A 19,322-nucleotide genomic window follows, 5' to 3' on the forward strand; every position below is an offset into this window, starting at 1 on the left:
TAGCACTATGCAAGACGGTAGAAATGGGAAGCAGTTTCCAGAGAGGCATGGCCAACTTGATACTCATTTCTGTCTTTGCAGACATTCTAGGCCAGTGCAGTAGTGATGAAACCTCAAAATCCAGCTGATTTTTTTTTTTTTTTTTGCATAGGAATTGATTACCTTAGGTCAGTTGGTATTAAAAAGTATGTTTAACACAACTAAACAACTGGCAGAGTTGGACATGATTAAAGGATTTAAAAATGGAATTTATGAAGCGCCTGGGTGGCTCATTCGGTTTAGCATCTAACTCTTGATCTCGGCTCAGGTCTTGATCTAAGGGCCCTGAGTTTGAACCCTGCGTTCGGCTCCATGCTGGGTGTAGAGCCTACTTAAAAAAATTAAATAAATAAAAATGAAATTTATGAGGACATTTGATGGAAAGTATGTGTTTAGAATCCAGTGAATTTACGTTTGAGTTCCTTTTTGAATTCCAGTTTACTTCCTTACCTGTATGATTTGAAACAAGTATTTAACATTTCTAAGCCAAGGAAAAATAGGATAATAATGGGTGATAGGATTGCCATGAAGTTTACATATATGACAATATAACATCTGGCACTATGCCTGGTACATAGAGTTATCATTGAAACTATTAAAACCATCTTGTGTATGCAGCTCCCTTAATATTTGCAATGGACTTTTTACCCAAATTATTATTTAATTATCAGATACAGTCTTAACACTTCTTTCATTGCTTTCAGGTTTTAAAATTACCATGGGTTCTTCACTTTTTAGGCCCAGCATTTGCTATGAAAAGCTCAAGAAGGTCATACAATTTTAATAGTCCTGATGAATAAATATTATAGCTGTAATAATAAAATTTTCTACTAACTAGTTTATATAATATGAAATATTTGGGATAAACTGAAAACACCTAAAAGATTTTGGAATCAGGCAATTTGGGGTTTAAGTCTTGGTTTTGCCACTTATTAAATCATTGGTCTTGAGTAAATTGTTTAATCTCCTTGTTTCCTCATCCGTAAAAATGAGAATAATAATAACTATTTATGGGGTTGTTGTGAGATTTAAATAATAATACTGCTTATAAAACTTTTGGATAGTGTTTAATAGGGTTTAATAAATAGAAGTTACTTTCACAAAAAGTATGAGGTCTAATTTATTTTGGAACTACCACCAAAATCTGTTAACAAAACAGTAAATTTTTCTGGAAGGTGTTTGGAATGCCTTTTTGTCCCCAAAGCTTGTTCATCCTGTACTTTCAGTTAATTTATTATTGTTCTTCTGAGATTTGCCATGTAGGGCAGTGGTTTCTAAATGTTAAACTATGAATTAGTGCCGGTCAGTGGCAGAGTTTTTCACTGGGCCTTGGTGAAATGAAAGAGTAGGGAGTTCAATATCACGATTGTTTCATACAGTTAACCTTAACTCAGAGAGCCTGTTTATCTTTTTTTTTGTCCCTAAATTTTCCTTTTGAAATGGTGATCCTAGTTTTTTTTATCTTTAAGTAACTTTTAAAAATTAAATCCTAACAGTCTCCCCAAAAGTGACTTGGGATAAAAGGCCATTAAGTTGATAATGTTCATTGAAATGATAGTGCAGAACTCTTACCTTCAACATGTTTTATATACATTCCTTACTTAAAAGATTATTACTGTGAAATACGTTGCTTTCTTCCCTGGTAGCCTGTCAGCTATTACAATTTATTAAAAATAGTCATTTTACTTTTTGCTTATGTATACCTAGAGACTTTAAATTTGAAGTACTAGCTCTGGATTACTTAATATCCTTTCAAACCTTTTCTACTTTTAGGTAATAATAGTATTGTAATTACACAGATTGATGCCCTTAGGGACCTCAGGAAATGGTTCCTCTCTTTACACATAGTAATGAATGGATTAATATAAAGGATAGGCTTATCTCTGATAATCACCAAATTCTACAAAGCTAAGACAAAATAACAGGAAAAAATAGGAATTTGATATGCTATCCTAGTTATAAATTATTATTCCATGTATTTTCTAAAGTTTGGAAATAAAGCCAAGATACTGTTTCTACAGTGATTTAAAGAACAATATGTATACTTCTCACAGATGGGCACATAAGTAAATATGGTAGATTTTTGTCTTTCTTGAGTAGATAAAATCAGTTCTTAGTTGTAAGGAGTTATGAGAAGAAGCAGTGAGCCCATGGTAAAATTCTTAAACAGCTTGTATGCTTTAAAATGCTGTTAAATTGGTAAGTCTAGAAATCTGGGAACCTTTTGATTAATGGCCAGATTTATATACTAAATTATTTTGTATTTTGATTGTATTTGTGTTCTCATTATATGACCAGTGTCTTTAAGAGTAGTTTCAGTGTTAAGTAATTATGGAATAAGTACATTTTTAAAAATTTGTGCCCTATGGAATACTTATGCTAGCAATAAAATGCTACTTTTAAAGTAGTAGTATTGATGTGTATCAGCTCTGTGAGTCATTGATAAGTCATTGTTCTAGCTTCTTTGTCTTTGAGGACTTTAGTGGACTTTTCACCAAGTCTTATCCTACTTTTTACAGTTTTCTTAAAAATCAGTCTTTTTAGTACAATTATCATTGTACTTTATATCCTGATGGTATACATTTTAAGAATTCAAAGTGAGATTCTGACAGACGGAAAGTCCTTTAGCAGAAAGTTGAGGGAGGGAAGAGAGGCCGTGTTGAGGACTAAATAGGTTAACCTTCCCCTAATGATATATTTGATAATCTTCTAATACTAATTTATATATATATATACACATATAATGTTTATATATAATGTGTGTATATAATATATATGTACATATATGTGTGTGTGGGTGTATATATATATATATATCACATATATGTGATATATATATATACACCCACACACACACATTTTGACTTTATAGAATTTAGAATTGAAGAGAACTTAGGAGCCATTTATGATAGCCTTCCACAAAGTAAAAGAATTCCTTCTTTGTAATCCTTGCTAGATGCTAGACTGTTTTCTGCTTGGCATATACTCCCCAAATCATGTGGCAGCCCAACTATTTTTAGATGATTTTAATTCTTCTTTTCAAACCCTAGAAATTCAGAACCTCGCCTCACAAAAATACAGCCTTTCACAATTTTTTGAAAATCTTCGTTTGTTACCTGAGGATAGCCTGTTTCAGAGATATGAGCTGGGTGTTATCTTAGTACCACCAGCATCAGTGTAACAGACAGGAAAGAAGGTTTCCTATTTATGTTCTGGTATTTCAGATTTGCATTAGGTAAATTAGCATGTTTAATTGTATAGTTGGCCACTTCACTCTTGAAGTAGCAACTTGAAGTTAGAAGGTGGTCAGGAGTTGAATATGGTCTCTTATTGTTTTTGATACTCAGAAAGCACCTAGACACAAGAGGGATGTAAGGATTAGTGAGTTGTAACTTTCAGAATCTTTTCACCTCTCAAATGAACTTAAACTGTATTACATTTGATTAACCATTGAAGGAAGGAAGGTGAGTAGGTAGAGGGAGGGGAAGACTCCTGGGTATACTAAGTAGATTCATGTATTTTTTAAGCACCATAGAAGGCTTAGCTCATTACCAAATGATCACTTAACGTTGTGTTTTGTGTGTGTGTGTGTGTGTGTGTGTGTGTGTGTGTGTGTTTTTGCTTCATGCAAAATCCTGGAATTTTAGATGTGTTTAGTTTTTTAAAGATCATCAGCATGCAAAATTAAGGTAAAAAGATAAGCAAAGGTTTTTTTGTAATGAAACAAAATAGTGGTTCAACTTCAGTTGTTCTTTTGTTTTCTTTGTCAGTAGGATGATTTTGTTACAGAAAATGTCATCACCACAAAAAAATGTAATGTTAAGAAACATTTTGCTTGAAGGTTTGGCCTTGTTTTTTGTTGATGGAATTTATTGCTTTTTCCATTCAATTGTCATCATTATTAAGAGCTATAAATGTAGATTTAGTGAAGAATTGAACTTTTTCCATTTTGGTTTTTCTTAGGATTCACTCCATCTCCGGTTGCACAGCCACATCCTTCAGCTGGCCTTAATGTTGACTTTGAATCTGTGTTTGGAAATAAATCTACCAACGTTATTGTAGATTCTGGGGGTAAGAAACATTTGTTTTTTAAGTAATTTATTTATTTGAGAGTGCGCGTGTCAGTGGGAGAGGGGCAAAGAGAGAGGGAGAGAATCCCAAGCAGGCTCCTCATTGTCAGCATGGGTCCTGATGCAAGGCTTGAACTCATGAACCATGAGATCATGACCTGAACTGAAATCAGGAGTCTGATGCTTATCTGACTGAGCCACGCAGGCACCCCAGAAAAAATTGTCTTACTAACATAACTATAATGTTCTCATATAGACTCTGTGTAAGGACAGATAATAATACTCCTCTGAACAGGTGTAAATAGATTAAATTGGGATAGCCAATGAAGTTGTTTCTCTTTTTCAACCACTAGTTGAGAACTTCAAGAGATTTTTAACTGTTACCCTTTTCTTAGTGGCAGTTTGACACTGGGAAGATTTTCTCTCCCAGACCTAAATGAATCTTGCTCAGATTAGACTGTTAAGTTGCTAGTGACTATATGTAGAGTGTTGTGCTTTGTAATCATTACAATTTTTACCTTTACTGAAATGAAATTGGCTTTTTTGAAAACAAGGAAAAGAAAACCTGTGGTACCTTGACTGGTTGAGATAGTCCATGTATAAACAGCTAGAATGGATCAGATCTGTGGGGGCTTTTTGTTATTTTAAGGATGATTCTTTTTATAGTATGCTTGTTCATTTGTCTTAAAAGAACTTCTGTAAATTTGTAGAGCCAGGTTTCCATTTGTTTTCATATAATATCTTGTTAATTTGAAGTTTGTAAAGATTAATAAGAGTTCCATAAAATTGACTATTCTTACTACGCGATGACCTTTGATTTTGGTTAGTAATTAAGTTCATACCATTTAAAGAAACATTGAGGTGTTTTTAATTTTATATATAATTAGTTGTATGTATAAATAGGAAGCAGGCTTATAAAGAATATGTATGAACTAAGATTTTTTTTCTACGTACTAGTAGTTTTATAATTATATTTTTTGATGCATTTGACTTTTTCCTTTTGAGTTTGTCTTTCTGAGATGAAGGATAAAGGAAGTAGAGATCAACTGTTCATAGTTTGTAAACCACCATTTTTGGTGACTTTCTTTTTCAAATTCTTATTTCTAGATCATGCTGTGTGTGTGTGTGTGTGTGTGTGTGTGTGTGTGTGTGTGTGTGTGTTGCTTTATTTATTTTGAGAGAGAGAGAGAACGAGAACCAGCAAGCATGGGAGGGGCAGAGAGAGAGGGAGAGAGAATCCGAAGCAGGCTCTGTGCTGATAGAGCAGAGAATCTCACTACAGGGCTTGAACTCCTGAATTATGAAATCATAACCTGAGCTGAAATCAAGTCTCATGCTTAATGGACTGAGCCACCCGGGCGCCCCCTAGATCCCGCTATTATTGTGTTCTTTAGTGTGTTTGTTTGGATTTGCTTTACCTTCTCTTCTCGCTTTGGTAGAGAACCTTAAGGAATTTTATTTTATTTACATTTCTAAGCAGTGTTCTTGTTTACTAGATGTTTTCATCCAATTGGGGCATTAGCGGTTTCTTCAGTGTAATTTAGGTTAGCTGGTTTTAAATAGAGGAAAAGTGATGATCAGGCAGTTCATTTTCACTTGCTTGTAACATACTGGTTTACAGATACCTTACATTCTCCACGCTGGAGAATGTAAAGAGGTCTAGGAGATATTTCTTAGAAGAAAAACTTTTCAGAGTTACAGGGATGTATTTTTATCTATATTTCTTCAGGTGTATGTGAGTCTTCAGAAAATTTTCCGAGCGAGGGGGAGAATTACATTCTATTCCCTCCTCTTTCACAACTTTGGAATAAAAATTGTTTACCTGAATCCTTCTTTCTTCATCTCTCTTTTTTTATTATTTATTATGTTTGTTATTTGTATTTGAGAGAGAGAGAGAGAGAACAAGCAGAGGAGGAGCAGAGAGAGAGAGAGAGAGACACACAGAACCCGAAGCAGACTTCAGGCTCTGAGCTGTCAGCACAGAGCCTGATGTGGAGCTTGAACCCACGAACTGTGAGATCATGACCTGAGCTGAATTCGGACACTTAACTGACTGAGCCACCCAGGCGCCTCTTTCTTCATCCTTATAACCTTAATACAATTTTGTCATGAAGTAAGACATGATTTCTATCAAAGCAAATTTGCCTTTTCAGTCACTTCGTGAATCAAATGACGCATTTCTCCCTTTTTTCATTTAAGGACATTTATTAATGTCCAATGTTCTGGTGGACTTTTCCAACAAAGAAACGAGTAGAAAAGGCAAAGATCTCCTTTAGAAAGCTGTAGCACCATAAAGTCCCTTACATATCCTATTTCGTCTGTTTGTAACTTTAAGGCTTTGATGAACTAGGTGGACTTCTCAAACCAACAGTGGCTTCTCAGAACCAGAGTCTTCCTGTTGCCAAACTTCCACCTAACAAGTTAGTATCTGATGACTTGGATTCATCCTTAGCAAACCTTGTGGGCAGTAAGTATTGTTTGGATTCTTTTAATCTACTTTAAAATAAGCTGTATTAAAAATGAGTCTGGTTTTTAAATGCTTTCTTTTTCTCCTGTCATAGATCTTGGCATTGGAAATGGAACCACTAAGAAGTGAGTGTTTATTTGTGTTATTTTCTCATGTACCATTTAAAAGTTGATTTGGCTTTCATCTCCAAAGTATGTGTAGAGATGCCAAACCTACATCTTTTTGTTCAATCTCAATGTATAGGAAAGAACGTTTATAATTACAGACATTTAATGTTCTCACTTATGTTTATTTAAAGTGATGTAAATTGGAGTCAGCCAGGTGAAAAGAAGCTAACTGGAGGATCTAACTGGCAACCAAAGGTTGCACCAACAACTGCTTGGAATGCTGCAACAATGGTGAGTTGAAAAATCTCACAGTAACGAGAATAATTTAGGTGAATGTGTGACATGAAAATGTTTTTAAAGTGATAACTTTAAGTGGAAAGATTGTTTATTCAGTTTTAGAAATATAAGAAACTTGTTCTTGTTTTGTTTTTAAAGGAATCTGTTTGACTATCTTTTCCAAGTACATTTTAGTAGCTAACATATATTTAAAGGTTCCTCTGTTGCAGGCATCATTCAATAAATAATATGTGGCTTTGTTTTGTATAATCCTCAAATTAACCTTACGTGGTAGTAACTATTACTGTCCCCAGTGTTCAGATGAGGAAATGGAGACACAGTGTTGTTACATAATATGCCTAGGCTCCCAGAGTTCTTAAGTGATTGGGTGAATTTTTAGAACCCAGGCAGTCTAACCTCAGAGCAGTTAATGATTAATGCTTTTAAGCATTACCCTCTACTGCTGGTCTCAAATCTATTATTTATCTAGAATATAAAATCTTTAGTATTTTTTTGATCTCACCATTGGTAAAGAAACTATACATTGCTTGGTTTTTGTTAATATTGTCAAATAGTTCATACAGTTGGTTTTCCTTATTTGCTGTAATTATATTCTTAAAATCCCCTGAGCACTGACCATTGCTAGGTTCACACGCACATACCTATTTCCTCTAGTAATGGTTTAGCAATCATTGATTTTGTGTTGTGTTACTTTAACAACATAAGTGCAGCAAATTAGGAGAATCAACACATACACAATCCTTACAAATATTATAATTTTAAATCCTAATCAAACTCATTCTAGTAGATGCTATTTTTTTAAATTTATTTTACAAAAAAGAAAATGCAGTTCATAAGTGTTAAGTGACTTACTTACTTGAGGCTGCTGCACTGACAAGTGCCAGACTTGAGACTCAAGCCATAGTCAGAGTCAGAGCTGCTTGCAGTACCCTGCCCTGTTCCCCACCCTCGGAGGCAGAACCTCACCTTGGTCACCTTTAGGTGGGAACAAAGGCGTTGGGCAACAGATTTTTCACGACTCTATGCATGTCTGTCAGTGACCTCAAAAACACCACAAATGTTGCTTTGGGGATCACAAATAAATGTTAGCAAGTAGGCAGGTTTGTAAATACATAATCCGTGAAAAATGAGGATTAATTGTATATGCTAAGTAGTTACCATCTAGTACTGAAGAAGTCCTAATTTTTTTGAGAGAGAAAGGAGGGCGCAAGTGAGCAAGAGGCTGGAGAGAGAGGCGGGGGGAAGGAGCAGGGCTCACCCAAGGCAGGGGCTCATGTGTTTTTTGGTTTTTGGTTTTTGGTTTTTGGTTGTTTTTTACCCTGAAGCAGTGGCTCCAATTCACCTAAGGCGGGGCTTGAGGTCATGAACCGTGAGATCATGACCTGAGCCGAATACAGATCATTAACGACTGAACCACCCAGTCACCCCACATATTTTTAATCACTATGAAGTATGGTTGTACCAGAGTTAGCTTTGTGGCTGTCCCCCCCCATCCTTGGTCAGCTGCTGTTTTCATCAGTGCGATAAGTTTTCCTGCATCAGAGAAAACCAATTTTTTCTCATAGAAAATTTTTCTCATAGAAAAATTTAAAACATGCTTTCTTATAACTGTGAATAGAAGCATTTTGATTACACATTGTAGCCTTCCTGATGTTGTTAGAGACCACCATTACCCTTGTTACAGCCACTTGTTATTAAATCCCTTCTAGAGCACTACCCTGTTTCTCCTGGGGTTGATCATATGTTAAAATTACTAGGGCTGAGCTAAAAATAGTGTGCTGATAAAATTTGTGACAATACCCAAAAAGTTTTGTTAGCTCTAGTCTTCTTTTTTTTTTTTTTTTTTTTAATTTCTTTTTAACATTTATTCATTTTTGAAAGGCAGAGAGACAGAGCACAAATGGGGGAGGGGCAGAGAGAGAGGGAGACACAGAAACAGAAGCAGGCTCCAGGCTCTGAGCTATCAGCACAGAGCCTGATGCGGGGCTCGAACTCATGGACCGCGAGATATGTCCTGAGCCGAAGTCGGCCCCTTAACCGACTGAGCCACCCAGGCGCCCCAGCTCTAGTCTTCTTAATTGGAAAATTAATTGGAAAATAACAATGAAATTTAGCTACCTTTTTTTTTTTTTTAATTTTTTTTTTTTAACGTTTATTTATTTTTGAGACAGAGAGAGACAGAGCATGAACAGGGGAGGGGCAGAGAGAGAGGGAGACACAGAATCGGAAGCACCCTCCAGGCTCCGAGCCATCAGCCCAGAGCCCGACGCGGGGCTCGAACTCACTGACCGCGAGATCGTGACCTGAGCTGAAGTCGGACGCTTAACCGACTGAGCCACCCAGGCGCCCCTAGCTACCTTTTTTAAGGCAACAATTTTTCAGTTTTTTATTGAGGGTTCACTGCCATTACTACTAATAAATCCTTGCATTTAAGTAGCTTGTTAAGTTTTTACACATACATATACACTCACTGTCTTGAATCTGTTAATAGTACATTCTTGGGGAAGTTTGAATTGATACCATTCCAATTATAAGAATAAAGTTGTTCAATTTTTTTTTAAGTACAAAGTACTTTAAGTACAAAGCATCTGTAAAGCAGATTTTAGCTGAAATCCATTCCATCCAATCCATCTTCTTAATTGGAAAATAACAAGGAAATTTAGCTACCTTTTTAAGGCAACAGTTTTTCATTGATAAGGTTCACTGCCATTACTACTAATATATCCTTGCAGTTAAGTAGCTTGTTAGGTTTTTACACATACGTATACACTCACTATCTTGAGTCTGTTAACAGTACATTCTTGGGAAGTTTGAATAGGTATCATCCCAATTATAGGAATAAAGTTATGCAGTTTTTTTGTTTTTTTGTTGTTTTTTTTTAAGTACAAAGCCTCTAGAAAGCAGATTTTAGTTTAAATCCATTCCTTCTGACTCTGAATCCAGTGTTTATCCACACTATAACATACCTCACTGACCAGGGGATGACAAGAGGTTAGTTTAGTGGATTTTGTAGCCTCAGGTGTGAATTGTACATTGATAATACATGAGACCTGATATAAATCCAAATGCTGATATGAAAATACAATGAATATTTTGTTATAAAATTAGTATTAGACTATATGAAATATTAGAAGTTTGTAGACAGCACTTGACTTAAGATTGACTACCAGAATGGAATAGGCATTTAGCCATTTGGAATTTGTATGTAAGTTGATGATATTTATGGTATTGTGTCAATGTGTGTCATCTCTTAAGAATTTTGTTAAAATGTTAAAATTTGTATGTATGTATTTCATAGAGTTTCCTTTTAATGACTAACATATAGGGCTGGTGATGTGATTCACAACTTAGATAAACTGCTGCTTATGACATGTCTTTACATTTCTAACCTTTTTATTAATCCATAAACACTGTCAAGGTTTTTGAACATTTTTTAATTAAAAAATTCATTGGTATTTTATTAGTAGATATGGTTTTAATTACTTTTAATTACTGCTTGCTTTTTTTCTATGGTAGACATGCAACCCTGTTCATGGGATGCAATGAATTTTGCATTTATGTTTTATGATACTTGTAATAGTAAACTATTAGGTATGTAAGGGGATTATGCTGGAGACTAAATTTTCCTAGTAACCTTGATAGTGTTTTAGTTTAGGTGTTCTTCCATTAGATTTTGGAAATACAAGAGATTTTAGGTAGTTAGTGAATGTACATGTGAACTAAAATGCTCTGTGTATTTTCTGTTGTGTAAGTACTTGTTCTAATCCAGTGTTATTGCATTATGTAATTGTTCTTCCTGGGAAAAACAGAATGGCATGCATTTTCCACAATACGTAAGTGACCAAAAACTAGCCTTTTTGCAATAAATTGGCATGCTATTAACCACTGCTGTAGCCGAATCTCATAACCTTCTAGCTATTACTTGTTTTCACATTCAGATTTTCAATGTGCCAAAAATTCTTTCTAGCATCTACTGATTTCATGGATGTGTTGCAGAATTGATTCTGATGGTGGCATGGGAAATACAGATTTTTTTTTCTTGCTTAATATTCTGCCATTTGCTGCCAGATGGCTGGGTGTCTGTGTGTGTATCTGTGCTGCCACTATGCACTTGATGATTTCTGAATGAAGGGAAATGTTGATTGTGGTAATGTTGACAATAACAATTGCATGAAATCTTACAGGCTTCTGCTGTACTTGGCAGTTTGTCTACTGCTCTTGCAGCTCTCGGTTTTTAAGTAGGGAGAGACCAATAAGTCCTACATGCTTACTCAAATACTCAACTTTTAACTGTTCACTTTAGTTATGCTTCATTTAACTTCTCCATGCATATGTTCAAATTGCCATAAAATTTCAGTTATTTTTTATGTTTCAGCAGTGTTATTGGTCTTTCTCCTGTATTCAGTTTCAGTTTTCATTATAAGATACACACAGGGAATGTTGTTAAGACAGCAAATATATCTAAAATGATTTCTGTGCTCAGATTGTATATTTACAGAGCATGAGTTAAAGTAGGAGGAAAAAGGGAACTTAAACATCCTAGGGCTAGGTGGCTTTTTTAAGCATTAAAGCGTAAACAGATTTAAAAATGTATTGCTCCTCCAAATTGGTGCTTTGCAGAAGATAGTTTAAGTAATTTATAGAGTAGATTAGAAGGAATGCTAATGTACGTACTCCATGTTAAGAACTGTGTGCGTCATAGAAATAGTCCTATTCAGTAGTGTTTTGAAATCTTTGGGGCTCTTTGAAAAGAGTAAATGAGGTCTTTAGAAACTAATTTTTTGGAAGATCAGGTTATTATTTGATTGGGGATCTTTAAAAATTATTTTTTCTTGCTCAAAAAATGAAGTACCTAGGAAAACATTCAGTAATACAACTTTTTCTAGGTAAACATTTTTTATGCTACTGATAGTGATGGACTTTAACTTTTAGAATCTTGAATATTTTTTAAAATCTGAAGATTTTTAAAGCTGTAAAAAGCTCATAGAAATTTTAGATCACTGTTGTATCTAAGTTTACATGGTATTTTTTTCTTTCTAATAATTCTGCTTTTCTGCTAATTTCAAGACACTCTTTTTCATTGAGCATTAATTGACAGTTATTAATGATCACAAGTGTCACATTTAATCACAGCTGTCTTAGCAATTCTTTTTAGTGGAACCACAAGCTATTAATTCCATGTACTCAGTTGACACACATAAGTTATATACATCCTTGTTTATTTTTTCTTCACCATGTCAGGCACCCCCTGTAATGGCCTATCCTGCTACTACACCAACAGGCATGATAGGATATGGAATCGTAAGTATCTTTCTAGACACATTTTGAAAATAGATTAATTCATGTTTAACATGCATTTATACAAACTTAACTAAAAAAAGCACTTAGTGCCACACATACTCTTAGTGCCTAACACAGAATCTTACAGCATTGGTTTCATAAATATTTCTAGAATAGTCATTATACAGCTGATACTGTTTATGAATTTTCCCAGTATTACTTAGCTTATTTTTTCCCTCATAACTTTGCGAAGCATTTTCTACTTCATTACAAACTCTTTTAAACATTAATTTTAACTCCAACTGTTTGTGTGACCTTACATTGATACCATTGAAGTCTTATAAAAACCTTAATACTGTAGGGGAAGGGCAGGAATTACATTTGTTGAATTGTACTGGGGCAAATTCAGTCCAGTAAAGGCCAGAGAAACTTTCCTTTGACAGTGATTGCTACCATACAGAAATAGTCCTTTAAACCTTTGAGCTGCCTACAATCCACATTCTACAGTGCCTTTACTCTCCTAGCTTTCTTAATATATACACTCACTTAGATAAGAAATGGAGGTAAGTGGCTTCAACCCCACCCCCCCCTACATGTTTGAGGTACTGTTACCAGTAGGAGACAGCACCACCTTCCTTGGTATTGTTACTGCGGACTCTGTGCTACTTCTTTATTTACATCTTCTGGAAGTAGCTTGTTTCCCACATATGAAGAAGTTTCACAGCTTTTGGATGGGTGGTTACTATAGAAGAAAGGAGTGTGCACAAAATCTCACAGGTTAAAGTGAAGCTCTTGCTATAAATAGGAATTTAGTTGAAAGGTTAAATAGAACTTATGGAAAGATAAGACTTGAGAGTATGGCATTTTAACCAAAATAACATAGTGGTCTGTGTATGTTCTGTTTGGTCACTTACTTATGCTGATTTTATACCATGGAGTGGTGATTTTTAAAAAAACAGATGGTTGGTTGTGATTCTGTTTTCAGTTATAGAATGAACTAAGCTCTTCATGTGTTATTTAAACCTCTTCTTGGTTTAAACCTCTTCTTGGTTCTCCCTAACAGTAGCAGAAATAAAGTTAAAGAGCCATAGAGAGTAAACCTCTTCAAAGAAACAACTCTATTCACTTGTGATTATTTGCATAATGATGTAAGAACTTGATCTAATATACAAAGGCAGTTTACTTTGAAATAGCTTCACTATTTTACAGTTTTTTAAGTTTTCCTGTATCTAAAACTGACAAATTTGGAAATTTTGGATTGGTTTGAATTGCTTTCTCTGTCATACTGTAGTAAGATTTATGTTTTTCTTAAATTTAAGCTTTTTTTAAAAAATAACAACAAACTTTAGAAGTGAGTACATTAAAGACTTAAAAAAAGCTCTTAAGAATTTGTAGCTGTATTTACAAGAATTTTTCCTTTGAGTTAAAGCAAAAGTACTAGTATTTTTCATTATTGACATCCTTCTTGTGTACTACTTAAGGAAGATGTCCGTCAACATCATTTAACTTAATATTTTTCTATTTTTTTAGCCTCCTCAAATGGGAAGTGTACCTGTAATGACACAACCAACCTTAATATATAGCCAGCCTGTCATGAGACCACCAAACCCCTTTGGTCCTGTATCAGGAGCACAGGTATTAATGTGCCATATGTAACTTTTAATGTGCTTGATGTAGAAAGAATATAATACTAAGAATTCCTCTTATACAACTTTGAGAAACAAGCTATTAGTGTTTTTTCCCCACTGATGGTGGATGTTGTCTTGTTTGCCTCTTTATCATCTAAGAGCTTTTAAGAATATTATTTGGAAGGAAAGCACAAGCAGATTACAAACATTAAAGGTGAAAAATTCTTGATAATTTGTAGTTGGTCAATCCAGAGGGTGGTTTTTCTGAGATTAAGGAACCTACTTTCTGTTCATGATTCTGGCTTGCTCTCCTTTGTGAACCCTAGAAACTGAGCTCCAGTGCCTTGGTTTGAATGGTGCTACACGAAAGATGTTGCCCTTGAGATGTTTGTACCACAAGACAAGTCTACAAAAAGATGTGAATGTTATTTTTTTTATTAGATAACTTCCTGCCACTGAGGATTGTATTTAAACACAAACTGGTGGGGGTGGGGGTGGGGGGGTGTGGGGAGGAAGGCAAACAAAGAAACAAACAAAAAGTTGAAATGCCATGCTGACCTAATTTCTTTGAAGGAGAGACTTTTCAGATGTTTCGTAGACCCTCTCCCAGGTCCTGAAAATTCACCCCAAATACTGTTTGTTTTTCATCCCATTTTTGTTAGCATTAGAGGAATCTGGATTTTTTGTTTTGTTTTGTTTTTTGAAAGTTTCTCCTCATTATGGGTAGGAGAGCTATGAAATTTGTTAGTCCCTTCTTTCTGGCATACTAGTGGATGAGACACTCAGGAAGTGATAGAATTTTTTTTCTATCACAAGGGGATCGATCCTTTTGTTTTTCAGCCCTTTTGAAGAATTTAACTCATTTCATAAATTAGCATCTTAGGGAGTACCAGTAACTTGGAATGGGTAGTGAATTTCGTTCTGATTAAAAGGTAAAATCCATGTTCTTTGCAATTCATGTATTTACCCTCTTGCCTCTTTTTTCCATGTTAAAGTGATCTTCCTGTTTGTTTATCAGAGTATTTACCATGAAGGTTGCTGGGAGTAAGGGTACTTGATGCAGCCATAACTTTTTTATAAGTCACTTATTTCGTATGTATTTGTTTTTATAAGATGGATTATGGATATGTATACCTTTCTTTCCCTTCTTTTACCAGTAGTAGGCCTAAGTACTGACTTAACTTGCTAAAGAAAGAAATATATTAGATTTTGATAATCTTTTAAAATGTTGATGATTTCCCTAACTGTTGGTGTAGATGTTTTCTTGAGATTATATGTCTTCCTCATGTCATTTTGTTTTTCTGTTTTTTTCTTTTTCAGTTTTTTCTTTGTTATCTATACTTTTAACTTCAGATATGTATCATTTATTTAATTAAAAAAATTTTTTTAATGTTTATTTACTTTTAAGAGAGCAAGCACACAGGGAGGAAGGACAGAGAGAGAGGGGCAGACATAGAATCTGAAGCAGGTTCTGAGCTGTCAGCACAGAGCCCGACGCAGGGCTTGAACTCATGAACTGTGAGATCATGACCTGAGCCGAAGTTGTTGGATGCTTAACCAACTGAGCCGCCCAGGGGCCCCAGTATCATTTATTTTTAAAAATTACTTTTATTTTTTTTGCTGATTGGACTAAGTGATTAGCACCTGAAATGTATTTAAGAGAAAAAGCTACAGTCCAGAGCTATACATTTACCAGGAACTACTGACTACAGTAATTTTTCCCTGATGTGTGACTAAACCCTGTATCCCCAGTCTGGGTCTTATCTTGCAGGCTCCTGTCTCGGAAACATAATACTTCATAAACTTAAGCTTGGATAACGCCAGACTGTTTGCAGGCACTTACTGTTTCACCCTCTTCTCAACATAATACTTAAGGTGGATGGGCTGACCATCCTATTTTTCTGATAGAGAAAGCTGAGACTTGGAAACGTTCTTCAGCCAAGTAAATGGTGAAATGCAACTATCCCCAGGAATGAGGGAAATGAGGGCATTTCTGGTGCAGTGCTCATTTGTATCACTCTGCCTCTGTACTAATGGGACTGAGTCCATATGGCTATTCTACTAGCATGTAGCACTGACCCACTCTGCCAGTCTTTTGAGTTTCCTGCTGGATTATAAACTACATTTACACATTTCAGGATATAACTACTATAAATGTCAAGAACATCTATAGTTGTAGGGAATGCTTTCAACCTTCCTGAAACATTTTGTATGAATTTTGCTTTTTTAAAAAAATATATGGTTAAAAAAATCATAGTAAAAATCTACCTTTATAAAAAGTGCTGACTCCCTAGCATCTGCTCTTAATCCAGGTTTTATATACTGTTGCCTTCTAAAATCCACATAACACCAAAATTTGCAAACATGAAACATCAAAAAACATGCTAGAATTTTCATGTCACGAAGAGAGACAGTGGCAGAACTACCTTTTCCTAATCAAATTATGTCAAAAGAGAAAAGAAATGAAAACATTAGAGCAATAATGCTCTATTATTGCTGATAATAATTAACTGATTTCTTCCAGTTAAGAAATCAAATTTGATGTGAGTACTTAACTTTGAATATTATAGATTAAAGAAAGCACATAAAGGAAGCAAATGGATAACCAGGAAAACAAATCAGGGGGCAATGAAGTGACTCAAAAAAGCTTCAGTCAGTTTGAATCAGTTGAACGGCAGAATCCTAAATCTTTTAATGTTACTTTTAATTCCTTTTCTCCCTTTGTTCTCCAGGTGTCTCATCACAAAGCCCTACTAATTGTTCCTCTGCTGTCATTAGATCCACCCTTCTTGTCTTCTGCAGGGACCCTTAATCTCAGGTTTCTTTTGCAGTAGTTTCCCTGTGTATCTTGCCTTGTAATTTAATCTATTTTATAAATACTCCAGTAATCTGATATGGCAGTATTTTTAGCGTCTTATCTCCATATTTAAAAATAAGGAGGTGAATCTAAATATAACAACATGTGAACATCCCTTAGCTTTCCTTCTGGCTTAACAGCTGCCTCACAAAGTCTCCATATTTGTAACAGTAATAGTGAGTAAACAGAATATTCAGGTTCTTCAATTCCCATGCCTTTATAGTTCTCCGTAAGTATCCAGTTTTCTGCTGCCACTTACTGTCTTTGCCACAAGGCCTTTATCTGTCATAAAGTAGATTAATTCTTTATTCTTTAAGTTTTTATTTTAATTCTAGTTAGTTAACACATAGTGTTATATTAGTTTCAGGTATATAGTGTAGTGACTCAACAATTCCATACATGTCCCAGTGTTCATTCTTCACTAATTCTTTAGTCATCTCACATGCCCTTTCAGTACTTCTGAGATCTAAAGTTCTTTTCCTTATCCTGTATTATTTTTCTTTATAGAACTTACCACTATCTAACATCTGTTCATCTGTCCCATCTGTCCCATCTGTCCATCCATCATCCATCCATCCATCCGTCCATCCATCTGTCCATCCATCCATCCATCCATCCAGTGTAACAAGAGACTCCTGTAGTAGATTGTAAGCCTCCTAGAGGCAGGCTTCTATGTGGCTTGTTTACTTCTGTGTCCCTGGTTCTTAGAATAGTACCTGACTCGTAATAGTTTTGAACATTGTCAAACAAGTGAATCTGGTTGAAAAACTTTCCTTTTCTGTTGTGTAACTTACTTGTTCCTCATTGACCTCTCTTTTTACTTACTTATGACCACTGTAATAATTTAGAGCAATGTTTAAGATTGGTTTAATTTGTTAGCTAATGGTTATTGTAACCTAAAATATTTGACAACTGTCACCTAAGGAATGAAGATACTTTTAATTTTGTGATTGATTTTTTTTAAGTTTATTTATTTATTATTTCTGAGAGAGCGAGCGAGAGCACGCTCAAGTGAGCGCCCAAGTAGGGAAGGGGCAGAGAGAGAGGGAGACAGAATCTGAAACAGGCTCCAGACTCTGCACTGTCAGCATAGAGCCCAACACAGTGCTCAAACTCATGAGCCATGAGCCGCTGTGGCTCCCCTATGATTGACTGTTTTTAATAATTAAAACAATTAAACTATTTATGTTTGAAGTAGGTGAGTATTTTTCATGTTTTAGTTTTTAATTGTTCTTAGGTAGTCCCTTGAATTAATTTTGTCCATTCAAATGCTAGCTGTAACCAGATAGTTACATTTTTAAATTTTTTTAACGTTTATTCATTTTTGAGAGACGGAGCACGAGTGGGGGAGGGGCAGAGAGAGAGAGAGAGAGAGAGAGAGAGAGAGAGAATATGAATCTGAAGCAGGCTCCAGACTCTGAGCTGTCAGCACAGAGCCTGACGTGGGGCTCGAACTAACAGATTGTGACGTGAGCCGAAGTTGGACCCTTAAACGACTGTGCCATCCAGGTGCCCCCCCCAGAATAATTTTTCTTAATGAATTACCTTTTAGTTCTCTCATTATTTCCTCCGCCCCTTTTTTCAATTGGATTCCTACTTACTTGAAGACCAACACCATCTTTGTATGTGGTAAATGAAATGGTAATTTAAATGTAAAATGAAATCCCATTAAAATAGAACCTTTTAATCAAATCCCAGTACTACACCTAGTGCCAGAAATCTTTCCCTGCTCCTTGAAGTGCCTTTTTGAGTCCTGTTACTCACCCAGAACGTTACTTGTATCTTCTGGTCTTGTGATTATTCTAAATAAAGTTAATATTTTTGAGAGTATCTCAGCCCTCCTAGATATGTTCATCTTATTACATTTAATGAGCCATTCCAAACAATATGTTCTGTGTCCTACATTATATCTAGGTTATAAGTGCTGCATTAGTGCCTGTTAGCTAATACCTTCCGGATGGCTGTTAGCTCAGACTAGACTATTCTGTTCTTTAGTATATTGTCTTTAATAGACTACACTGTAGTATTCACTATAGTAGTGAAATTATGACTTTCTATACACTTACCCTGTTCTCATCTCATTTTTTTGTGCAGGCTTATTCTGTATTTTTTAGATAGTTTTGTGTAACTGTTAGTTGCTTAAAAAGATGGGGATTATGTTCTGTTTCATGCCCAACACTGTAGCTTAAAAAAATATATATGTGTTCTACATTAGTGCATCTTCCTACATGTTTGACTACATGGAAAATACCAGCTCCCTGTGGTTAGTGATTTTTTTTTTTTTTCTCTTCTGTGCTTCCTCTCAGTTTTATTCACTATTTAATGGCTAGTTACAAGTGTGCCTTTTTGTTAACTAGAGTAGAATGGGACTCTTACACCTTCTCTTAATGGTGTTTTATGTAAATCTTACTGATACTTACTGGTGTATACATGGAAATGTCCATTGCTGACCAGTAGTTTGTTAAACTTATCCTGCATTGCAATATGCAGCTATTCTATTAGAAGCATGGAGACAGTTAATCTAGTTAGTTTCAGTTTTCTTTTGAAAGTCATTATGATGTGAAATAACACTCTTTT

The 19,322-nt window shown here is 35.1% G+C and overlaps 1 protein-coding gene across 19 annotated transcripts in view; it reads left to right on the forward strand.

The window, feature by feature from the left end:
• Positions 1 to 19,322, forward strand: part of PICALM (phosphatidylinositol binding clathrin assembly protein) — a 101,371-nt gene that overhangs the window by 71,566 nt on the left and 10,483 nt on the right. For 6 of the 19 annotated variants that reach the window (XM_058687551.1, XM_058687556.1, XM_058687558.1 and 3 more), the window contains 7 exons: positions 4,003 to 4,110; positions 6,445 to 6,576; positions 6,671 to 6,701; positions 6,875 to 6,974; positions 10,790 to 10,813; positions 12,222 to 12,281; positions 13,791 to 13,895. In XM_058687551.1, coding sequence (XP_058543534.1) covers positions 4,003 to 4,110; positions 6,445 to 6,576; positions 6,671 to 6,701; positions 6,875 to 6,974; positions 10,790 to 10,813; positions 12,222 to 12,281; positions 13,791 to 13,895 — 560 coding nt within the window. The remainder of the gene's footprint in view (positions 1 to 4,002; positions 4,111 to 6,444; positions 6,577 to 6,670; positions 6,702 to 6,874; positions 6,975 to 10,789; positions 10,814 to 12,221; positions 12,282 to 13,790; positions 13,896 to 19,322) is intronic. The other 13 variants (XM_058687554.1, XM_058687561.1, XM_058687563.1 and 10 more) reach the window with 4 other exon arrangements.

Source organism: Neofelis nebulosa, chromosome 10 (assembly GCF_028018385.1).
Source record: "Neofelis nebulosa isolate mNeoNeb1 chromosome 10, mNeoNeb1.pri, whole genome shotgun sequence".
NCBI classification, from domain to species: domain Eukaryota; kingdom Metazoa; phylum Chordata; class Mammalia; order Carnivora; family Felidae; genus Neofelis; species Neofelis nebulosa.